General features: G+C 40.1%; 1 protein-coding gene across 1 annotated transcript in view; it reads right to left on the reverse strand.

Moving 5' to 3' along the window:
• The window catches only part of FHOD3 (formin homology 2 domain containing 3), a 707140-nt gene extending 686775 nt beyond the window's left edge, over positions 1-20365 (reverse strand). Inside the window, 1 exon segment of the mRNA XM_072599353.1 lies at positions 19636-20365. Coding sequence (XP_072455454.1) covers positions 19636-19800 — 165 coding nt within the window. The 5' untranslated portion in view covers positions 19801-20365.
• Between the last annotated feature and the right edge of the window lie 4669 nt (positions 20366-25034).

Consider the following 25034-nt stretch of genomic DNA (forward strand, 5'->3'; position numbering starts at 1 on the left):
AGTAGCAAAAAAACTAGGCAATTACTTTTTATATTAACATTTGCCAGAACAATTGACCTAAGCAAACAGTCTCACAAAACAGTAGAAAATTAAAAGTAGAAAAACCCTGGAAAATCACTCAGGGAACTCACCCTCCTTTACTTTCTCTTCCTCAGAAAAAAAAAATTAAAAGAAATAGGGTGCAGCTATTCTGGGCCTTATTCTCACCAATAAGGATAAATGGATTGCCAAAATAAAAATGATGGGAAACTTGGAAGAAAGCATCTTTGAACTTGTGATAAATGAGGGGAAAGCTAGGCATCTTTCCAGTTCCTCGTACTTGCAACCTCAGAGTCACGCTCCAGTCTTTACTCTCCCTCATTTTATAAATCCAATCAGTTGCCAGATCTTGTTGATTCTACTTCCATAATCCCTTAACCATCCAACCTCTCCTCTCCATGCAGAGGCAATAATCCTAGTCCAGGTCCTCATAAACTCTCACCTGGATTACTGGATTAGCCTTCAAAATTGGTCTCCTAACCATTTTCTCCTCTCATCCCCGCAACAACCCATCCTTCACACTGTCTCCAAATTGACATTACTAAGTACAGGTCTGACAGTCTGCTTTCTCTGCATAACCTTCTTGCCTCTAGGATAAAGTACAAACACCTCTATTTGATTTTAAAGTCCTTCACTAGCTGACTCCAAGCTATCTTTCTAGGCTTACTGCACATTATGCCCTTTCACACACTCTGTTCAAGCCAGACTAACCTTTTGGCTGTTGTCCCATACATCCTATCTCTCATTTTAATGCCTTTCAACAGGCTGTCCCCTGTGCCTGGAATGTTCTCTCACAGAATCCCTGGTTTCCTCAGGTGCCACCTCCAGGAAACCTATCCTAATGCTCTGCTCCTCACCCCACCAAAAATTACTTTGTTATCTATTTCCTGTTTCATTTTTGTGCCTTGTACATGCTGTTTGTTCTCAACGCAAATTCCTTGAAGGCAGAGAGTTTCTTTTTTTATCTTCGTATCCCCTCCCCTAGCACAGTGCCCTGCATATAACAGGTGTTTAATAAATGCTCATTGAACAAATCAATGAACCACTGATTTTTCAAAAGCAACCAAAGAAAGGATAGGTATAATCTCACAGGCACATTCTACAGGGAAAGTGGAGTAAGAGGAATTTGCTTATTCCAGAGAAACTGGAGTAGGATACTCTTGATAATGAAACTATGACAACAAAAACAAGTGATTCTGATAGGGAAAAAAGGAAGAACTTTCTAAAAGACTAATGTGAATGTGTAGGAAAATCTTTGAAGGCTTTGGATGGAAGCAATGGCAGGTAACTGAAGATGAAAGTCAAAGCTTGACACTATTCTCTAAGAATATCAGGAACATTCAGACCCAGACTAGTGCTATATTCTGGTCAAGAGAAAGAAAAGGAAATCATAGCAGAAGTACTGAGGGAAGACAGAGTGACTGATAAGGGACAACAGCAAAAGGGCAGAAGTACTCAACTCTTACCTTGCTCCTTTTTTCCCTGCCAATGAAACAGAGTTTTGGACCCAGAATGACTGAAAAATAATAATAGAGGGCTGTAGCCCAAGACACATGAGGTAGTATTAAGAGTCCTTAGATTTTCCCACTGAATTCAAATCACCAGGTCTGGGCATCCAGAAAAAAAATTGAAGATGTGATGCTTGAACTTTGGCCCATAGTCTCTGAAAGATCCTTGAGAAAGAATTAGACTGGAAATAGGTATATGTCCCAGTTTTCAAAAAAGGAAAAGAGATGAGTCTTTAAACAATAGGCTGCTGAACTTAACTTAAATTTTTGGTAAAATTTTAAACATGTTATTAGAGGTAATGGTTTGTGCACACAAAAAAAGAAAACAATCAATACTAACGACTCAGTATGGGCTCCTCTTCTGACAGGGATCACCGACTAGGGAAACCTGGAGTAGTGGACTAAGGACTGGGCTTGAAATTGGAAAGATCTATATTAGAATCAGCCTTTCACATTTACTGGTAGTATGACCCTGGGCAAATCACACAGGCATCTCTCCAGGACATAGTTACTAAGTCCGAGGACCTATGGGTGGAAGAAGGCTGGTCCAAATCCACACACTCTTACTCCTCCACCCTCTTCCCACCTTCTGCCATGGCTACTGTAATTACTGCCCAACAAGGCTGCCCTCTATTCTATATTCTGGGGTGCAAGCCCAGCAGAAACCCAAGGATGTGGATGGTGCCCCCATTCATTGGATATTTTGGTTTTTTTAACCATTTAACATGTATAAAATTGAACTCTCAGTTTTATTAGGTTCCTATCTTTTTTACTGTATCTAATGAAGTTACTGAGTGCTGTGTTCCCAATCTCATTTTCCCCATAAGCCCTGTGGTTTTTATTGCAAGATTTTACGTAACAGTGATTTTTTAGGTGCTCATATGCTGAGTTATGACAGAACTAATTCTATATCTTTATTTTTACTAACTTTTGTTTTTCTCTGTAATTTTATTAATTTTTATTGTGCATTTAAAAACATTATTATGAGAAGAGATTCATTCATAGACTTCATCAGACTTCCCAAGGGGTCTAGGACACATGTGAAAAAGTTATAAAACCCTGCATTTGGCATGTAATAAATGTTGGTTGCTGAAAAAATAAACTTTGTGTTTGTACAGATTTTTAGAAGACTAATCCACAAATTTCAAAGGTATCATCACTCATATTAAGAGAATATTGGTTTACAAAGAAATAATATCCGTGATTCTGTGAGTCATTTTATTGCTACAAGTAAGACTTCATTAACCACCACTAATTTTTATTTTATGATTTTTCATAAATCTGAGCTCTAAGGATTCTTTTACTTCTAAAATTCTATTAATGTAGGGGCTGGGTTCTACCTTACTTTGACCATCTCTACAAAGGAAACATTTGCTAAAAAAATTAACAGTGTAAATATGATTTCAGGAAGTATATTTAACCTTCTTAAAAGAGCCAACCATTTCTAAATATTTTAGCAGATTCATTGGCTACATGCAAATGATAATTACAGATGTTATTTATTTATTAAATAACAAGGAAAGTAACAGTCCCACTGTATATTTGCCCCATTGGTAATACACTTAAGTACACAGACTATCTGATACTCACTGTTAAGAATATTAAAGCTATATTTAAAGACATTTTATAATTCAAACTTTTTATAATTCAGGCGGTTGTTCCCAACCTAATCCAAATTAAAAAGATTTTACTGTATCATTTGTTAACACTAACATTGATTGTTATGACAAAAAAAAAACATAATGATTAGCTACCACAATATGTTAAGCATTTTTTTCAAACTTCACGTTGCTTCAATGACACAAATTTACAACTTCTAGCACAATTTTGTCATCAGCTGCTAGCTAATCAAGACCTCGAAGGTAAGATTAATATAAAAGAGTAGAAAATTCATGGCATAGACTAACTTCAAAGACCAAACGCTGAGGGTGGGCCTGGCTAGGACAGGAGGATCTTGGAGGAATAATGAGCCCTCAGAAGACTACCTCCAAAAGACAAAGCCCAGATGAATATTCTTTGATGTTTCAAAGGCAAAACCCAAAGGTACTAAAGCCCCCAAAAATTAAGCCACCAGCTTCAAAGGAAACTGCATGTCTACAGTCCAAAAGTGGACCATCCAAGCATGCAGCCAGGGAAATAGGGATGTGAACAAAAGTGTTCAAATTCATTTAGTTTTCTTAACTGTTCCTTTGAGAAAACCCATTCAGTCCCATAATCCTTTGGAAAAAAGACTGAAATCAAACAAGAGACCCACTCCATGACTCTTCCATTATGGACTCTGATTTCCTTCTCCTCTGAAAATCTTGGGGTTCTGAGGGGGTGGAACTTTAATGAGAAGCACAGGAGCATCAGTTCTGAAATTCCTCATTCTTACCTCCTCCCTAATCTAAAATGTCTACTTCTACATGTATTCTTTCCCTGTCTCTTTTTCAAGGTTTACTTTTTGTTACTACATATCTGATCTTGTTGCTGTGTTCATCCTTCGTTGCCGAAGAAGACCATGACATCAGAGAAATGATGACACGACTTGCACTTGACTTTGTTTTGAGGGAGGAAGGGCTGTGCAGGTCACCAGCCTCACTTCTCCTCCAGAGCCACCTGAATCCAGTGACCAGATATTCATCAGGATGACTGGAGATGGCCCAGGATGCAGTGGGAGACTTTGGCCTCTATAGGCTAAGGCCTTTTCCGGTACTCACTTAGACGGAGGTAACACTCAGTCAGTGAATAGGCCTCTTTTAGAAGTAATCAGGGAGTGGCCCCTTTAATGAGCAAAAGAAAAAAAATAACTAGATCAAGCTGGTAGGGAAAGAGAAACAGTTACTATTGATAATCATCTACGCCAGAAGGGTCCAGAAAGCAGCCATTAAGTGGAGCTTCTTGTCCTCTGTTTCCAGTCTGGAAGTAATCAGTGGTTCCATGCTCAGTTCTACCCGTTGCCTCTTGACCCTCAAACAGATTCCACTGGAGACAAATAAAGTGATTTGGTACTCTCATCTCTTTGAACATGTGCCACATTTTGTGGTGATCCAAACAGACAAAAGCATTATGATGATCCATGAAGAAGAAGTAGGTTTTTTTTTCTGAAACTCCCTTGATTTCATCATAATCCAAAGAATTTAGCAGAGGAAGTAGACCCCAAATTGTCAAATCTGATCTTGAGCCAGACACTGAAGGAGAGGGCTAGATTAGTCAATGCTTCTTAAACTGTAAATACGTGATGTGAACCCATATGGGGTCTTGAAAAATTTGGCAACAATAAAAGGTTTCTGAAGGTGCAATGACAAAAAATTAAAATCCAATGAGTAATGAATCTGAGATGTTTCAGGCAGGGCTTGCCCATGTTGTATCTCTAAACTTCACCACAGCCTTGGTTCTGGACACAAAGCATGCACACTTTGCACTGCACATGCTTTCAGGCTGCCCAACAGTGGAAAAGGGTCTTGAGTGGGAAAAGTTTAAGAAGCCCCAGACTACATGGCCTCTATTCTTAGGCTAGATAGCCCTTTCATCTCTAAAATCTGTGATCCCCAGTGATGGACTACTCTACCTGTGTTCAATTCAACAAACGTTTAGCAAGAGAACTTCTACACACAAATACAGATGCTAAGAATATTTAGATGAATAACAACACAGTACCTGCCCTAAGGGAGCTTATAATCTAGTGGGGGAGGGGGATGCCCACGACAGAAATGAAGCATTGCACAAATAATTGTCATAAAGACAAAAGAGTGCTCTTCAGTAGAGCTGCTCTAAGAACATTTGAGAGAGAGACAGAGACAGACAGAAAGAGGAGAGGAGAGGAAAAGAGAGTTCCTTAAGTTGGAGAGCTGGAGGGATATGGAAAAGCTTCATGAGGGTGATAGCATGCTATATTGGGCTCTAGAGTATCTCCATTCACTTGCCAAGGGTACTCAATTTCTCATTTTTTTCTCTGTCCCTCATATATAATCCCTCTCTCCTCTAACTCCCATCTGCCTTCAAATATGGATAAGCCTCCCCTATTTTAGAGGAAGGGACAATAAGCCAACAAACTCATCATTTTGCTCTGCACCCACCTCGACTATCATTCAGTGTCTTTCCTGACTATTTCCTTCCTAGGCATCTAGGTGGCACCACTGATACAATGACCCTAAATTCAAACCCAGTTGCAGAAACCTGTGCAACCCTGGGCAAGTAAGTCACTTAATCTCTATCTGCCTGTAAAACAGAGGTCATGACAGCACCTACCTACCAGGATTGTTGTAAGGATCAGTTAGCACAGTGACTGGTATACAGTAGTTACTTCATAAATGCTTGTTTTCTTCCTTCCTGTCACTATGAAATTCTCAAACCATTGCTTTGTATCCACTGCTTCTACTTCCTCCCTACTTATCCTTTTAAAGCCCTATTACTGATTCTTCCCCCATCCTGCCCCTGCTCTCCTGAAATTTTACTCTCTAAAGAAACCAATGACCTCTCCTTCCCCAGATATAAGGGCCTTTTATCTTCAGTCCTCATTTTTCTTGCCCTTTCTTCAGCCACTGACACCACTGACATCTCAACTTCCTGAAAAATTTCCTCATACTTGAGTGTTTATAATCTCAGAAAATCCTAGCTGTCCCCCTGCTTCTGCCTGTTCTTCCTCCTGCACCCTCAATGTGGGTATTACCCAGAGTTCTGTCTTCAGTCCTCTATCCTTCCCTGACTACACACTCTCCCTTGGAGATGTCATCACTTTGCACAACTGTATTATCTCAGTATAAATGCTGACCAAATCTATAGCCGAAGTTATCCTCTCTCCCTCAAGATGGAAGTCCTGCATTTCCAGTGGTTTGCTGGACATCCCACTCTGACTTCAAAGTCAACATGAATAAAGCTAATTTCATCTTCCACCCTAAAGTAGGCCATGGTCAGACCTCTTCACATAACAAGAGAGGAAACAGGTCCTGAGAAGTAAACAGACTTTCAAGGGAGACTATGTTAGGGGGACTTTCTTATGCTGTGTTATCTAGAGGAGTTCAAAGAGGAGACAGAATTACAACACACTAGAGGTTGGGGGATAGTGTTGTATAGTAGCCCCCCCTTCCATAGAGGCAGCTAGAATATAATGGTTTCTTTGTTTCAAGCAGAACAGAAGGCTTTGAACTGGTAACTTGCTATATAAGCCCCCTTAGATATATAAAGCTGTCCAGCAAAGGCAGTACACCTCTCCCATCATGTGGGTCTGTACCAGCCACCAGCTACAAGTGCAAGTACTATCTCTATGGAGAAAAGAAAGATAAGGGAAAGTACTGATCATCAAGTGGACCAGAACTGAACCAGAACCAGGACTACCCATGTGTATTCTTGTTCTGTATTCTATTAACTGTATCCTTATAAATTAAGTAAACCTCTTCTTTTATATCCCTTGTTCACGCCAGATTGACCATTTGTGCATCCAGGATAGCTAGGCTTAAGATTGCTTCACAAGCTTCCCATCATACACCCAAAAGACTTTCTTTTCCACTCTGACTTTGTTATTGTTAATGATAGTAACCTTTTCACTTGTCAGATCTGGGATTTGCCTTTGAGTCTTCCCTCTTCCTTGCCTCCCTCATCAAATTATATGGTAGATTTAGAGCTGGAACAGACCTCAGTGGTCATCTAGTTAATTACAGATGAAAAAACCAAGGCCCAGAGTGGTAAAACGATTTGCCCAAGATTGTATTAGCACAGAGAGAATCTGAATCCTGGTCCTCTGACCTCAAATACAGCACTGATTCCATAGTCCTACACCCCTCAAATCAGCAATCAGGTCCCTTGGAGTAGTAGAGAGAAGTTCCCCTTCATAATATTTCACATTTCTACCTGAACCTTTCCACTATTAATTAAGTGCATCACACTGACGCTACTTACAAATTCTAATTAATAGACTTCCTACTCAGAGTCACTCCCTCTTATAATCCACCCTACACACAACTGTCAGATTAAACATCCTAAAATAGGACCTTCATCATGCCACTACTCAACACCCTTTACTGGCTCCCCATAGCCTACAGAATAAAGTCCAAACTCCCTGTCCTGGTATCCAATGTCATCCAGAAGCTAATTCCAATCTACCTAGCAATGTGATGTAGCAATTAAAAAAGTTCATGTGATCTGGGGCTACACCGAGGGACATAGCTTCCAGGAACACAGAGATGTCAATCCCAGTGTACTCTGCCCTTATCAGACCTCATCAGAGCACATTTAAGGACACTGATGACCTGGACAGTGTCCAGAGGAAAGCAACCAGGATGATGAAGATCCTTGAGCACATAACATATGAGTATTAATTGAAGGAACTAGGAATATTTAAACTGAAGAAGAGAAGACACAGGGGAGCCATTATAACTATGTTCCAGTAGTCGAAGGACTCTCATATGGAAGAAAGATTAAACTGTTCTGTCAAAGTCCCAGAGGACAGATCCAGGAGCAAAGGGTGGAAATTGCAAAGAGGCCATTTAGACCTGATGTCAAAATAAACGTCTTAACAAATAGAACTATGCAAAAATGGAATTACCTGACTTGAAAAATGGTGGTGAGCTCCCTCTCCTTGGAAGTCTTCCAATACTCTTATATGGCACCATAGCATAGTGCTGAGCCTGGAGACTCCTCTTCCTGAGTTCAAACCTGGCCTCAGACACTTACTAGCCGTGTGACACTGCACAAATCACCTTACCCTGCTTGCCTCAGTTTCCTTATCTGTAAAATGAGCTGGAGAAGGAAATGGCAAACCTCTCCAGTATCTCTGCCAAGCCAACCCCAACTGGGGCCATGAAGCATCACACATGAATGAAATGAATGAACAACAAAAAGACTGCTTGTCAGAAATGTCATATTAGAGATTACTTTCATGTATTTTTTGGACTTCATTGCTACTGAGATCCCTTCCAACTTGTCAAATTCAGTGATTCTACTTTTTGAGATTTCTTCCAACTCCAGCCATTGTGTGCCTCAAACAAGCCTTCTATTGTCCTTTCCTTTCTCTGCTCCATACTCACACTATCATCTTCATGAAGTGCCCTGTCTACCTCTTTTATATCTTCCCAAATCCTCTCCATTTTTTGAGGCCTATTTCAGGTCCTGACTCCACCAGGAAGTCTTGTCAGACCACTCTAGTTCACCGTAATCACTTTCTTCTCTCAATGTAGTATTCATGACATTATTTCAAAACTATTCACATACTAACTTATGGCATTTTTTGTATTGCTGTCCTGCATTGTGATTTAACTTTTCATAGATCTACGCCTTGTCTCTCCAATTCAACTACAGAGGTTGTTACAAACAAAAAATGTCCACATTTCTTTCGACACATAACAGAGCATGTCTTGCATGGGTCAAGTGTTCAATAAACACTGATTCATTTATTGCACTTATATAATTACATCCTCAATATATATGGGGAGTGTCAGCTAACATGGGATAGAGTAAATTAGGTGATACAGCGGCTAGGGCCCAGAGTCAGGGAAGATTGGAGAATCTAGCATCAGACAGTAACTAGATCTGGAAAAATCATTTAACTTTCTGCCTGCCTCAGTTTCTCAACTGTAAAATGTAAAAATCTTCTCAACTGTAAAACGTAAAAAAAAAATTCTTACCTTCCACAGTTGTGGTGAATATCAAATAAGATAATATTTGTAAAGCACTTAATGCAATTCCTGGCATATAGTAGGTATTTAATAAATGTTTATTCCTTTCCCTTTCCCTTCATTTGAGAAAAATTTAGTATGTACCACAACCATGGAAAAAACAAATTTAAAAACAAGATCAAACTGGATTCTTTAACATCAGTATTTCAAATATACAAAATAAATTGTGCTAAAGGAAATAAAGTATGTACTCCTAACTCTGTGGACTAAGGATTTCACTTAATAAAACCACTTAAGTTATAAAATTTGAAAAACTATATAAATATATTGTATTTCTATAATCACTTAAAAACAGTTGACTATGGTAGACTCAACCACAAATCTAATTCAAGATGTATCTTGATATCCTTCAGTGACATCTACATTTCCTTAAATTTATTAAAACAAAAATATCATGGAACAGACAGAAACATTTTAGTTTTCAAAGTGGCAAACTGAAGTCATTTCACAAATCTGGGCCTCAGCTTCCTCATCTTTAGAATGAGGGGCAAGACCTTTAAGAGTCCTACCAGCTCTAATATCAAATTAGACCAAGCTACAATTTTCAAAAAGGGTTATTTTTACAAAAATAAGATCATGGAGTGAAATGCATTGGAATTATCCAAGAAGACCCCAACATTTCTATGTTTTCTCTTTTAAAAAAAATTTCCATCATAATTCTCATAGTTTTGAGATTCTAGAAACCAACTAAAAAGATACTCCTGGAATCAGTGAAGTATTTCTGAAATAAAAGAAGGTATTTGAAATTCTGCAATTCTATCGATGGCAGTAAACAAGCATGAAGGTAATTTTCCAGTCTCTGTGCAACATAAGTTCAGAGAAGTGATGTCAATAGTTGTTTATGCCCACTTAAACTTTCTCTCCACTCCCCATATAAATGGAAGGAAGCAGTGACATAGGTAACACGGAAGTCTTGTATCTAGTACTTTGGAATTCATTCTGATCATTCCATGTGAATATCAATGTGTCTGATGGAATTCACAACACTTCAAATAACATGAAGTCAACACCTTATGCAAAAAGAAATGTTGCATGGAAAAGGGATGAGATTTGTTGTTCTTGACCCCAGGAGACAGAACGTGCTGCAATGGATAAAGGTCGCAAAGAGAAAATTGTAAGAATGATGCAATAGAAAACTTCCTACCCAAAAGCTGAATAGGCTGCCTTGATAACTGAACCCCTCACTTAAAATCTTCAAGCAATGACTGGAAGACCATTTGCAAAGTAAGATAGAGAGGCGATTCTTACTAAGCTAACAGGTTGGATTACTTGGCCTTTGAGATCTCTTCCAACTAAGAGATTCTTTAACCATGATTTAAAAGGGGTTGTGGCATGGTACAAATGTTTGCTAATCAGGAGATTTTCTGTCCCATCTTCTGCTCAAGTTCTGTGAGTATGGCCACTGATTATAGAAGAAAAGAAGATTCTTTCCTAAACCTCAGTCACAACCCATCTTTCCTGGCCTTTCCCCTACTAGTTCCAGCTTCTCTAGCAGTCAGCAGCAACTTTCTTCTCTCCTGCCACCCCAAAAACACAGGAAGTTAATGTATGTACACACAGCTTAAATTTATTACAATTATAAAACTCCAAATATACAAATATTAGAAATATTCCCTAAAGATGTAATTTTTTTAAAAAGTTTTCTGTGCCAAAATATTTAAAGTTGCATTATTTGTAAAAACAAAAAACTGGAAACAACCTCAATGTCTAATAACTGAGGACTGTCTAAACCCGCAAGCAGACTTCATTGTGTTAGAATACTATAGAATCATTGAAATGATAAAGTAACTATTAAGAAATATAGAAAAGACACATGAAGAAATGCAAAGTGAAGGAAGCAAAACTGGAAGAATAGTAAAAATTGACTATACAAAACTACATATGTATACACATATATCATTAATATATATGAGCAATATCATATCAATCAAGGAAATTAAGAGGTACAGTTAACTCACTACTGTTATTTGTACATTAACATATATTTGTATCACCAGTTGTCAAATACGATGATTTCTTACATAAAACTAACTTCATCATAAAAAATACCAGATTTTACCATAATATATAAGTATTTCAGCTCACAAACTGTAAGCTAATATTGCTATATGACTTTAAGGTTTCCAAAGTACTTCATATACGTTATCTCACTTGATACTCACAAAGACTCTAGGAGGTTGGCTCCATTATTATTCCCATTTTCACAAATGAGGAAATTAAGACTGAGAAATTAAGTAGTTTAGGTCACGCTGCTAGAGTCTGAGGTAAGATTCAAACTCAGATCTTCCTGGTTTTCACTCTCATCTTCTATTTCCACCTTCTCAGGTCACACTCATGCTTAGAGACACCCATTTTGGGACTCCACCTTTGTAGGGTGAAGTCATAGGAAGGTAGATTCCAGATGTTCCTAACTAGAGACTATAGGAAGCTGTTCCTAAGTAGAGACTGAAAAATTTAACAATCTGATTCATGGACTTGTGGACTCCCAGTCACTGAAAGTGTTCTAGCAGAGGCTGAATCTCTTGGGGATGCTGGATACATGTAAGAGGTTAAACTAAATTATCTCTAGGACTCTAAGATGTCCTTTTTTCTTTCTTCTTTCTCACAGCTCCTTTCACTGCTCCCTGTTGGATTAAATCACACTAAATGTTTTCTCTCCAACAATTCCTGACCCTTTTCTTTCTATTCATGAGCTATTTTCTTAAATGCTGTGCTTTTTTCGCCTTTGGTTTGAATTTTTTATCCCATGTTTTCCTGAATTCAATCCACTGTTCTCAAACTTTTATGACTCACCCTTTTTCTCAGGGTCTAAGGCAGCCTGCTGAGTAACAGTGAAAATACTTTGATCATTTATCTTAGCATAGGCAAGTCACTTTTTCTCTCTGACCTCAGTTTTATCTGTAAAAGGAGGGGACAGAGGACAGGGATCAAGATAAAATGACAGAAAAATTACTATCTTGTAACATTCTATTGCACTTTTAAATTGCTTTAGATGTTAGGAACTTTTTCCCTACGTTGAGCTGAAATTTACCTCTCTTGGACTTGCCCCTCCAAAGGGTAGGATGTCATTTTGGCATAGGCAAAGGACAGAGTGGAATAAAGGGAGAAAGCCATGGTGAATCATAAGAAAATTCTCTCTTCTGCTTAATGATGCAGTAGAAACTTGAAAGCCAGATCTTCGTGGAATAGAACTCAACTTAATTCATTTTTGCTGTTGTTTCATTACAAATATAAGGACAGCTGAGCACCCATTGTGACACTGTAAAGAAGTATTATATGATATGATTGTTGTTATTCAGTCATTTGAGCTATGTCCAACTTTTTGTGACCCCCACCATTTGTAACTTTTTTGGCAAAGATACTGGAGTGGTTTGCCATTTTCTTCTCCAGCTCATTTGACAGATGAGGAAACTGAGGCACACAGGGTTAAGTGACTTGCCGAGGGTGACACAGCTAGTAAGTGCTGAGACTAGGTTTGAACTCAGGAAGATGAATGGTCAAGACTCTATCCACTGTCTTACGTCTTAGAGCTCCAATAAAGTGTGTGTATATACTGTTTATATATGTATATTGGTGAAAAATTCCATAATATAACTTACATAATAGTTAAGTCTATCCATGAGTAGTTGATAGAATGAGGTTATCTTGACATTTGAATTCCCAACTTACCAGTTTATTTATTTAATTAGAGGTTACTGTCTTCATTAGGTAAGTCTTTTAAACTGTAAAGCCTGGCAAAGTCAGTTTATACCTATACTGGCTCTCTTATTTCCCAGACTAACTTTTTTAAACATCCTAATGAGTACTGGACCATCAATGTAAGCTCAAAAGGATGAGTGCCAGGAACAGTCAACAAATTTGCTGATGATTGATTGACCTTAACTATATTACTTACACACTTATACACACATACACACACACACACACACACACACACAAAGTAAAAATTTTGATGCTAAAAAATACCTCAAAATCAACTTTAACTAAAATGTAACTTTTTCCATTCTGTCTTTTCTTGGGTTTTTTTTTTGTTTTTAGCAGAGAGTAGGGAGAAAAAAACATTCCCATAATGAAGCAGAAAGCTAAAATCTCTAATTTTTTTCCCAAAAAAGAATACCAAAAAACCCCAAAAAGTCTGAAAACCTTCCACGTGAATTAAAAACTACATTCAGTGGTGTTGACTTGGGTTAAACGTTAAGTTAAAACATGAAAGGATAATGGCCAATGATGGTAATTTTTAAGCCTGTCACAGCCAATAAAGAAGAAGTAAAGGGGAAGAGTGCCCCCCATTACCAGTAGTTTCAGGAACTGACGACTGTCCTCTTTCAGATGACAGAAAAATCCACACTATTCAAGAAGTTCTGTCTTTGGATACACAAGCCAACAATGGAGAGGAGTGAAGGGGGAGCCAGAGGTCTTTCAGTTGGCCTCAGCACGTTAATCAGTTTCAAGCCTGCCACCACTGACAACCAGTGTTTTTTAAGTCTTTATGATTCCTAGGTGTGGACGTAAGTATAGTATAGTAGCTTTTTATAGAGATTGAGATCAAGTAACAGGGTTTCTAAGGAGAGCGTATTTGCTACTTGTCTGACCAAAGAAAGCCCTTGGTGCAACTGTCTGGCTCACAATAATATGCTGTTTGTACACAAAAAAAAAAATGACAAACCAGACCCACCATATGGAAATCATTATTTTCCAGGAGTAGTGAGTTGATTCGGCCACATTCTCATATCCATTCATCCCTGAGATCAACATCACATGTATCTGCAAGATGTCTGACTAAAGTTAATAATAATAAATGGCTCACATTTCTCTAGCTAGTTTTAAGGTTACTCACAGCATTTTACATACATTATCTTTTTTAATCCTTACAACAATCCCTTAAAGTGGTTACTATTATGCTCAATTTAGAGATAGGAGACTAAAGCTCAGAGATGGTTATTTAACCAGGATCACATAACTTACAAATATTGAGAAGATTCAAACTCAAGCCATCCTGACTTCCAGTCAAAAACTCCATTCACTATAAAAGGGGTTCTTAAACTGGGGTCCACAGACTTCTTTAGGATAGATTTCAGGGAACCTATCAACCTGGATGGGAAAAAAATTACAACACAATTTTCACTAATCTTTCATTTCCTTTAAAATACTATGTATTTTATTCTATGCATTTAAAAACATCGTTCTAAGGAGGGGTTCACAGGTTTCACCAGACTGCCAAAGGAATCCATAACAAAAAAGGCAAAGAACCCTTGCACTATACCATGCTGCATCTAATAATAGCTGACATTTTTGCGGTCCTTTAAGGCTTGTACAATGCTATATATACATTACCTCGCTTAATCCTCACAATAACCCTGTGAGGTCAGTATTATTATTATAATCATATAGGACAGATGAGGAAAATGAGTCCCAAAGAGGTTAAGTGACTTGACCACAGTCACAGAGTTATGAAGAAATTGTGGCAGGATTGAAATCTGGGTCTTCCTGATTCCTGGTCTAGCATTATTGCATGCACCCTCTTCTCCTAAGGCTTAAGGGTATACAAATGTACCCTCCCTTATTAATTGGTTCCACAAAACCAGAAAGTTAGGTGAAATGATATTATGTGGGGAAGTTAGTTCTATATATGTGTATTTGTCTTTCATTGTGAAGAAGACCACGCCATCAGAGATATAATGACATGACTTGCACCTGACTTTGTTTTGAGGGAGGGAGGGCTGCGAAGGTCACCAGCCTCACTTCTCCTCTAGAGCCATCTGAATCCAGTGACTAGATATTCATTAGGATGACTGGAGATGACCCAGGATGAGGCAATTGAGGTTAAGTGACTTGCCCAAGGTCACACAGCTAGTGAGTGTCAAGTCTGAGGTGAGATTTGGTGAGAGTCAGGTCCTCCTGACTCCTGCACTGGTGCTCTATCCACTGTATCACCTAGCTGCCCCTAGTTCTATATGAACAATATATGAAACACAGAATCAGTTGAACAATATTCTATCAAGATTTTATGCCTATACAGGGAGATAGGGATATAATTATTGGTATATGATATGGTATGGTATGGTATGGTATAGCGCAACATATAACATAACATAAATGATGTTATCAAAGAATGACACTGTTGTGGGCAAATTTTTATGGTGTATTCTTACAACTTGTAAGCATGGAACAAAATAACATTAAAGGTCATTCATAGGGTTTGAATTCATGATAATGGTCTCATTAGCACTGGCACTGTAAGCAGTTGAACAAGGTTTATAATAGAGAAACAGCTCAAACTCATTGCATGAGCATTCTCTCAATCATCAGGAATAAATGTTTTCAGTCAGACAGACATATTAGTGGTGGCGTTACACATCTATTATCCCAGCTCCTGGAGAGGCTTGTCCAGGTTGATCTCTTGAGCTCAGGAGCTTTGAGTTGCAGCAGGCTAACTGCATTGGGAACGCACCCTAAGTTCGATAGGACAGGATAAGAAGGTCCCTAAGCTGCCTAAGAAGGGACAATAGCCTCTGCGTTTCCAGCCTATATATGGAGGCCTAAGACTTCATGACACAATGGACATGTCAAATTTGCTATGAATCTCACATTTCTTAAAAAGACAGAAGGTATGTGAAAGAGGCTTCTCTTTTAAGGAGATTTTAGAAAGTAAAGACAGGCTCATTTAAGTAAGGTGAATGTATTAATCCTACTGTACTAACTTCCACCTGTACATTTCTATGTAACCAACACTATACTTAACCCTGTGAGAAACACAGGATATGGTCTTTGCCTCGAGGTACATACAATCTCCTTGGAAGCAAAAGACATAGCCACATGAAACAAGAGCAAACAAGAGACTGTATGATTAGGTGTGAAATTGCTTAGGAATGATTCTAAATGCTTAGGAGTTCAGAGGGAGATAAATGATGGATAGAGTAGCCAGAGGAAGCTTTCCAGAACAGGTTACCCTCAAACTGGACCTTGACAATTGCATTAGATTTGACTAACTGATTGAGTAGGTGGAGGAAATGACATTTCAGATGGGAACAAGAAAGACAAAGCCCTGGAGACAGGAACTTGAGTAAGTATCAGGGTCTGAACCTAACCAAAGTGAAGAAAGGGTGTTAGGTAGCACTTGGAAATAAAATCAGATAGGTAAATTAGGAAAGGTTTGGGATATGTCCAAGCTCTACCTATATTACAAAATCATACCCCCCATTTTGACAGCAGACCTTATTTTACTCATTTCTGTGATAACTTTTTTATATATCACTTTTGCTTTATAAAAAAACCCCACCATCAAATGAAACATTCCTTGTATTAATTTTAACCTAAACAGGGTAACTTGATAACTTTTGCTAACATAATAATTATAATGTATTCTTCAAAACCTTTTAAGCAGTAGTGAGTAAGTCAGAATTTACACAGTGTTACCTATGTTCAGAGAAGCAGATGTGGGTTCAAATCTTGGCCGTGTATCAAATACATCCCAGCTTTTGATGTGTGTTGATACTTTTGCCCTAAACTTAATGTTTTTTTATTGTGTTCAGTAAGGCCAATTTCCCCTAAGAAACAAGAATAAACATAACTGTTTTTGCTGAGCAAATACCACTGTGATGTAATAAGAGCCCCTAATGAAAACTGTAACCATTTGTCGAACAATGAGACAGAAAGAAAAACAACAGAATCAGAAATTTAAAGCTCATCTAGTCTATTCTCTGTTACTTTACAGATCAGAAAAATGAAATCCAGACTTGCCCAAGGTCACAAAGTTAGTGGAAGTGCTTTTATTAACAGAGGTGCAACTTAATAATTTGCTGATAGCCATTAGCTACTACGCAAACTATTAATGTGTGCATACAATGGATTCTGCTTTCTAAAAGAACTAGTTCATAGAATTAGTTGTTTAGTTTAAATCAACAGGTGGAATATAGTCGCATGTACTATGTAACCAGAATATCTATAGTTATATGTATGGGATATATATATATATATATATATATATATATATATATATATATATATATATATATAATGTTGCATATATATATTCCACATATGGAATAGACATAGGCATATAAACATTTATATCCATGTAAAAATCACTTATATTAATAACTTTTCATTTGAGGAGTCAGTTTAAGTGAATATTCTGATGGATTGTTGTTATAAAGACTTTAACCAATCACTATAAGCTTACAGACCCTTCTGCAGCCTATCCCTGCAGGAAAGATTTTCTATATACATTTGGTATATATTTCTTTAGAAAGCTGTGGAGTTCTACCTTGGAGTCTGCATGCAGGTCCTAAGGCTAAGGGTGTCTGCCACTCCATCCAAGGGGTCAGAAGTGACATATCAGCTGGTTCTGTTCAACTCAGGACAATTCAGGAAAGCTGACAAAGCCAGAGGAGCCAGTCTCATTTCCAATTCTGTCTCTTGGAGAGGTTTCTTAAGCACATAGTTAAGAATACTGTTTACATAAAGTACCCACATTCCACTATAAATTGAGAAGACTAATGATTTCCTTCAAGGTTTCCCTACAGGGGTCCCCAATATCACAGGAACTATAGGCTAAGATATACAATGCTTCAATCACACTATTATACTTATGACAACCCACTATATGGATCTATTTCCCCTAAACTTTTAAGTTAAACTATAATTCTTCAGGTCAGAAAGTAGAAGCTCTTCCTAAAGTCCCCTTTTAATGTATAGTAGATTATGAAAAAAAAATCTCTATTTTCTAAACTACTTCTAATAAGCAAAATCCACAGAGTATATATACATATATATATGTACATGCACATATGATCATAGGAGCATAGATTCAGGACTGGATAGACTTTAAAAGCCATGTATCATCTACACACTCATTTATGTCAACCTACTAAATTAACTTTCTACAAAAGAACCTGCACAGAGAATAGACTGAACTCTTCTAATTCCTCATTCCTTAAGCAGGATTACTTATTAAAGAACACAATCTGACATACTAACAGAGTTAAGAAAAACACCACTACCAAAGTCCAGAAGGTTCCATGTATTGTCTCCCCTCTATTTATCAGTCAGGTAAACATGATACAGGAACCTAAAGGATACCCCCAAAATCCATATTTCTTTGGAATTTAGGTTGTCTTCCCAAAATATTTATAAATGTTCAACCCCAAGGAAATGAATCATCTAAAATTTCTGACGTGTATGCCTGCAGAAATGGGCTCCTGAAGTCTTTTTTTCCCCAAGTTACATCCAGTAATTCTAAGTGGAAGTCGGTTCCACTCAGGTTATTTTTTTTCAATCTATAGCCCTTTGCCGGAAACATCATTTTGTACAAAATGTCTGTCTTTCTGGACAGAATTTTAAAAAAAAACCTTATCTTTTGGACTGCAAAGCTGTTCTTCCCAGGGGACTCTTGTTTCTGGCTGAAAGGCCAAGAGTCTTTGTGCATGCTCCACCTCACCCCACCCCACCCCCCAACAACTGATATCCCTAAAAAGGCCCTGTGCCCACTGATGGCCTGTTTTTCCTCGGAAGAAAATAGAAATACTCTACTAAGTGGCAGAGGCATGGATCCAGGCAGTCTATTCTGATGCTTGTACACTCTTTGGAACTATTACTGCAATATATTTAAACAGAAGTGTATCAGACTGCAGCCAGAGGAAGGAAACTTGATAGCCTGCTTCTCACACACCAACATTTGATCGATTCTTCTGGCTGGCCTGGAGCTGCATACATTAGATTATGGCACAACTTTTAAGTAAAATATGCGACCCCTGTTTTCTCTTTAATCACTCGCTGCCCATCTTCTTCCACCCATTTACCCCTTCCCCCTTGGCTGCCTCTCTCTGGGAACGACAGCCAGAACACTTTGAAAATGACTAGGGAGTTATGTGTCCACTCACTCCTCCATCATTCGCCCCTACATGGGCATTCTGGGCGCCTCTCTCTGGGGACGATCTAACGGACATGGGGAGCTAGGTTCATCACGGCCCAAGTCACTTTAAAACCCAACACCCGATCCCAAGGGGGAACTTTGTACATCCCTTCTAGAGGCTGGAGAAGCACCTGCTGTGGAGCTCCCATCCCCCACGGCCCCCAGAACCAGAGCCCAGCATCCTCAAGAAAGCTGCTCTCCCTGGCTAGCCCTGGAGCATTGCGAGTCCTCAACCTGCATGGCAGTCTCAGTGAGGCCACTAAGGAAGCAGCTTTCTAAATCACCATCCCACACTGGAGGTTTCTAACCGGTATGCCGCAGCAGTACATCGCCTCCCTCCCCGCTGCTACTCGCCCCACAGACTCATTAAGAGTACATTGTGCACCCGAGTCGTAGGAAGATTCCAACCCTTAAAACCCACCGAGGTCCTCCCCCCACCTCTCTCATCAGCACACACACCCCCGGCTCCTGTCCCACCCCTGCCCCCCGCGGGGGGTTTGCACAGCTTCTCCTTTGGGGCTACCTTGTGGGGTGCCCGGAGCAATCGATGAATCCCAGCCAGTTGGGTAACGAGGGCGATGTCCTCCCGGAAAGTGTACAGCGGAGGCCGGCTAGGCTCGGGAAAGTTGGTGCTGTTGAAAGGGTCGGTATCATCTAGGAACTGCACCCTGCAAACAAGCGTAGCCATGATGTATCCATGCAAGACGCCGAGCCGGGCCAGGAGGAGGCAAGCCCCCCGAAGTTCGAACAGCCCCGAGGGCACAGGCTCAGTCCGTCCGGGCTCCCGGCGCTGCTCCAAAGCCCCCAGAGCTCGGCGGGCAGCTCGGGGACGTGCCGCCGCCTTCCCCCGCTTCCCGCCCGGGCTCAGGCTCTGCAGCCGCCGCAGCAGGAGCCGGACTCGCAGCGCAACAAGAAAGGCACGGACTGGCGGAGGAGTTCCCTCCTCCCGCCAGCTCCTGCCGCCGCTCCAGACTCCACGAGTCCAGCACTGGGGGCGGGAGCGGGGGAGGGGCAAGCTGCCCTTTTCTCTCTCAGGGCACCCGAGGTGGCGGCGGCCGCCGCGGCTGGTCCGGCGTGGGGTGCCCGGGGTGGAGACCTGGGTTAGAGGAGCACAAGGACAGTGAAAGGAGGCGAGAGAGAAAGAGGAGCGGCGGCGAGCCCGCAATCCACTGCACCAAAATGGGAAAGCCAGGCTCTGACCAGGCTGGCTGGTGAAAGAAAAGCCCCGAGCCTGGCTGGAGCCGGTCTCACGGAGCCCGAGCTCCAAAGACAGGCTCGCCGACGCCCTCCAGTGGGCCCGCCGAGCCCGCCTGGCTGGCCGCCCGCCCGCCGGACAGCCTGGCTTGGCCCTCCGCTACCTAAGCGGGCCAGCGAGTGGGGCCTGAGCGCCTACTACGCGCCGAGGCTTGGGTGGTACACAGAGCAAGCGCTGGGGACCCGGGAAAGCCTTGTCCTTGAGATCGATCTAGGGTCTGCTTGCCCCACCCTGGGAAAGAGGAGCTGGGAGAACGAAGGAACACAGCTAGAAATCTGCAAACTGCAACCATTTCGTTCCAGGCTGATAAACTCCGGGCTGCAAACGTCTCCCAGGCTAGGGGAGCGGGGGGGGGGGGGGGGGGGGGGGGGACCGCTTCCAGGTGAGGGGCAGTAGGCATGGGCCTCAGAAGGAATGGCAGAGGTCATTTAAAGGAAGTCGTCCGCCTCAGATTGGAACTGAAAAGAGGACGCTGGAAAGGTGAAACTCCCTTATTTCCCATAGGAAAGGGATACGGAGAAACCTGAGGGAGAGGGATTTTGTAGGAGAGATGCTCCGAGAACACTGCCTTTCATCTTAGGGTCAGTCTTTATGCTTGCCTGCTTTTGTGTCGATCTACTGCCGCACTGATCTCCCCAGTGTGACTGGGCCACTCCCTGATCATGGAGAAGCAGGAATCAGGATTCTTTCTCCTCCTGTTTTCTCTTCCCCTGCTTGTAACAAGTGGTCCCATTTTACCTGAAAAACTGATCTTTCCCTTCAATTTTTCCTCCACACCCTTCCTGAAGCAAAGTATTCCATTGATTTGGCCTTATCTTTAGTGATCCCTCCTGGGGAGGGAAGGCAGGGTCTAGCCTGTACCTTATGCCTCAGGTTCCCCCTCTTAGCTGTCATACACTCCCTTAAAGTTAGGTGATGATAATTAGTCACACTTTCAAAGGTATTTGCATTTTAATAGCTAGATTTGTCATCCTGGTGGCCTAAACGACTATCTCTCTAGTGGTCAAATTAGAGGTGATTTAACAGTCACATAGAAGATCTGGGGGTGGAAGCCTATGCAGCATAGTTTAGCTTTCTGCTCTTCCAATATGCCTCATTTCTACCCACCACTATACCTACCCTATTATTTTGCTGTGCTCCCTTACGTCTGATGTGGCCTGGAGATATTGTGTGAACACAGGCTCTGGGCCCAGTGTGACCCCTGTTCCATGGAGGGGTAGTAATGTCTCCTCTATCTTAAACCCATTTTTTTCCTCTCTTCCACCTTCTCCTCTCCTCACTTAAGAAGAAAACTGACTCTCCTCAGGATGTCTTACATCTTGTCTAAAGCTAACCAAGTCCCCTGTTTTTTCCATTTCTCCCATTTTTCCATAACTCAGGATAGAGTTTGAGCTTCTCTTTGCTCCCCATTGATCCACATCTTCTCTGAGCTTCTTACCATTTAAAGCTTATTCAAATTGTCATAGCTTGTTCATTATACTTTACCTCTCAAGAGTCATTACCCTCTCTTCAAATGACCTCACTCTGATTCATCTTTTTCTTCTCTATCAACAGGATGACCACTTAGCTTATGAGCAGTAGCCTGAACACGATGATGAAGTCTTTGGCCATGGCAGTACATGAAACAAGATATAAAATGGCCCTCAGTGATGTGCAGCCTTTCTATTTTTGCAATGACAGAGGCAGAGTAGAGAAAAGAGGTATGGATCACAAGTTTTAGATAATCTACACATATTAACATAGCTGTACTCTGGATGTGAGATCCTTGACCAATAAGTCAAGGGACAATAGATCTGAGTTCAAAGCTATCCTTAAACACTTAACAGTTGCATAACTCTGGGCAAGTAACATAATCCTATTTGCCTTAGTTTCCTCAACTGCAAAAAAGTGATAATAATAGCACCAATCTTGCGGGGTTGTTGTGAGGACTGAATAAGATAATATCAGTAAAGTGTCTAGGCTAATGGTTGGTACATAATAGGCACCTAATAAATGCTCCCCAATAAGTAGACAATGGAGGACAAAACTGAGTAATCTTGACTTTCTCACTATAAATGAATTAAGAAGGTAGATTCAAGTAAATAAAAGGATGACATCCAGATTCTCCTTGGAGAAGCACATAAGAGAATCAGTGGTGTTAATTTTATTGCACATACAAAGTCAACATAAAGCATTTCATGGGACTTTTTGTATCTCTTATTGAAATGTTTATGATTAATATTTGCCCAAAAAAGGCCATCATAAAGTAATTGCGGCTTATCCGTCAAGCTCTGCTGTAGAAGATACAAGGAAATTCTGGTAAGTATTCAGTAAAATACTCCAAAGTGAGTGAATAAACATGTTTTGATACTCAGTGATTTGAATACAAAGCCATAGAAAAGACATTTGGGTAATCATACTGTATATCTATAGTATAAATCTATTTGGATAGACACTGCAATTAGACTGAATTGGGTTGAAAATCCTTTAATAAACCCAAGCTTCTCCTTGAAACAAAGGCCCACCCTACTCTACCAGGATTACTGTATGACTTCAACTCATGGAATACTACAGTCTCCAAAGAATTACATCTTGAGTGGCTGCAACATGTAACAAACAAGGAATAACAAAGGAAATATGAGGAAAAGAAGATCATCAAAGAAATATATGCAAAGAAAAAGAGGTTGGTCATGTGTCAAAAGTGATAGATGACTAATGGGTGATCCATTGGTATGCTTGCAATATAAAAATGGAGAAAGGAGGACACCAGCAAATTGAGCTATGATGAACTTATGGAAAGATGTGGAAAAGAGTCCTTCAGGATGTGCAAGCATGGATGGATTTCAACCTATGTGTACGGAGAGGAGGTCTACTTTGATGACACCACAAACTTCTTTGAGTATTTTCTTCTCTATCCCATTCCTGATCATCTTCAGCAACTTCAACATCCACATTGTTGACTCAAAAGATACCTTGAACTGATAATTGTACCTTCCTTTCCCTAACTGATTATTGTCTTTCAACATTATCCACAAACAGGACCATGCTCATCTGTCTGAGATTTAAAACTTGGCACTCTCCTTCAACATTATAGCTTTCAATTCCCTATACCCAGAACCTCAAAACACATCACCTAGAGTATGTCCCTCTCAATTATATACATATACATATACAAGAGGGCACAGGGTGAGTTGAATAGGAAGGGGTGATATCTAAAAATATAAAATTAAGGGATGAAAGAGGAATATATTGGGAGGAGAAATGAAGAAATGGAATGGGACAAATTATTTCTCATAAAAGAGGCAAGAAAAAGCTTTTTCAATGGAGAGGGAAAGGGGGAAGGTGAGAAGGAAAAAGTGACACTTACTCTCATCACATTTGGCTTAAGGAGGGAATAACATCCACATTCAATTTGGTATGAAAATCTATTTTACACTATAGGAAAGTAGAGGAGAAGGAGATAAGTGGGGTATAAGGGGGATGATAGAAGGGAGGGCAAATAGGAGGAGGGAGTAATTAGAAGTAAACATTTTTGAGGAGGGACAAGGTCAAAAGAGAGAATAGAATAAATGGGGGACAGGATAGGATGGAAGGAAATATAGTTAGTCTTTCACAACATGACTATTATGGAAGTCTTTTGAATAACTACACATGTATAATCTATATTGAATTGCTTACCTTCACAGTGGGGATATGTAGGGATGGAGGAAGGGAGAGAAGTTGGAACTCAAAGTTTTAGGAACAAATGTTGAGAATTGTTTTTGCATACAACTGGGAAATAAGAAATACAGGTGATGGAGTATAGAAATCTCTCTTGCCCTACAAGAAAAGGAGAAAATGGAGATAAGGGAAGGAAGGGATGTGATAGAAGGGAGGGCAGATTGGGGGAAGAGGTATTCAGAATTCACGGTGTCTTGGGCTGGGGGGAGGGGAGAGATGGGGAGAAAATTTGGAACTCAAAATCTTGTGGAAATGAATGTTGAAAACTAAAAATAAATGAAGAAAAAAAAAGTAAAATCCTAAAAAAAAAATAGAGTATGTCCCTCTCCCTAGATACATGCATACCTCCCCAACCCTTTTGTTATTCCATTGAGTTAACCATCACTAATCCTGGATTACCTCTGCTATCTGCCCAAGGATGCACAAGTAATAAGTAGCAGTGCTGAAATTTGAATTCAGGTCTCATGTCTCCAAATCTACTGCTCTTGCCAATTCAAGATGCTGTTTATCTTCTTCACCTCGACATGTGACTGATTCTGCATCTATTAACTCATTCTTTGTTCTATATTCCTCTTCTCTAAAACTAGCCCTTTTCACCTATATCCTGGGATTTCATCCTTCTGCTTCTAGCTCCTGTTCCTACACTCCTCTGTTTCTTCTCAGCCTCTTTCATAGCTTACTTTTGAATGTTTTTTCTTGTCTCCAAATGTGGAGGTGTCCCCTCTTAAACCACTCAAAACTTTCCTCATAATACCAAAAATAAAGAAAAGAATAACAAGAAACACAAAAAAGAAAGGTGAGACCCTACAAGAACTGGAGAGAGATTATAATTAGACCAGTTTCCTAGTAAGTTAAATCAGTTTCTGGAATCCATAGTCTCAGAGCCAGTGCTGACGTAGATTTGGTGTGTTGTACCCCCATCCAAAGCACCTCTATCTCTAACCTGGATTGGGTTGAGGGAATAAGGG

The sequence above is a fragment of the Notamacropus eugenii genome, chromosome 4 (genome assembly GCF_028372415.1).
Source record: "Notamacropus eugenii isolate mMacEug1 chromosome 4, mMacEug1.pri_v2, whole genome shotgun sequence".
Classification (NCBI taxonomy): domain Eukaryota; kingdom Metazoa; phylum Chordata; class Mammalia; order Diprotodontia; family Macropodidae; genus Notamacropus; species Notamacropus eugenii.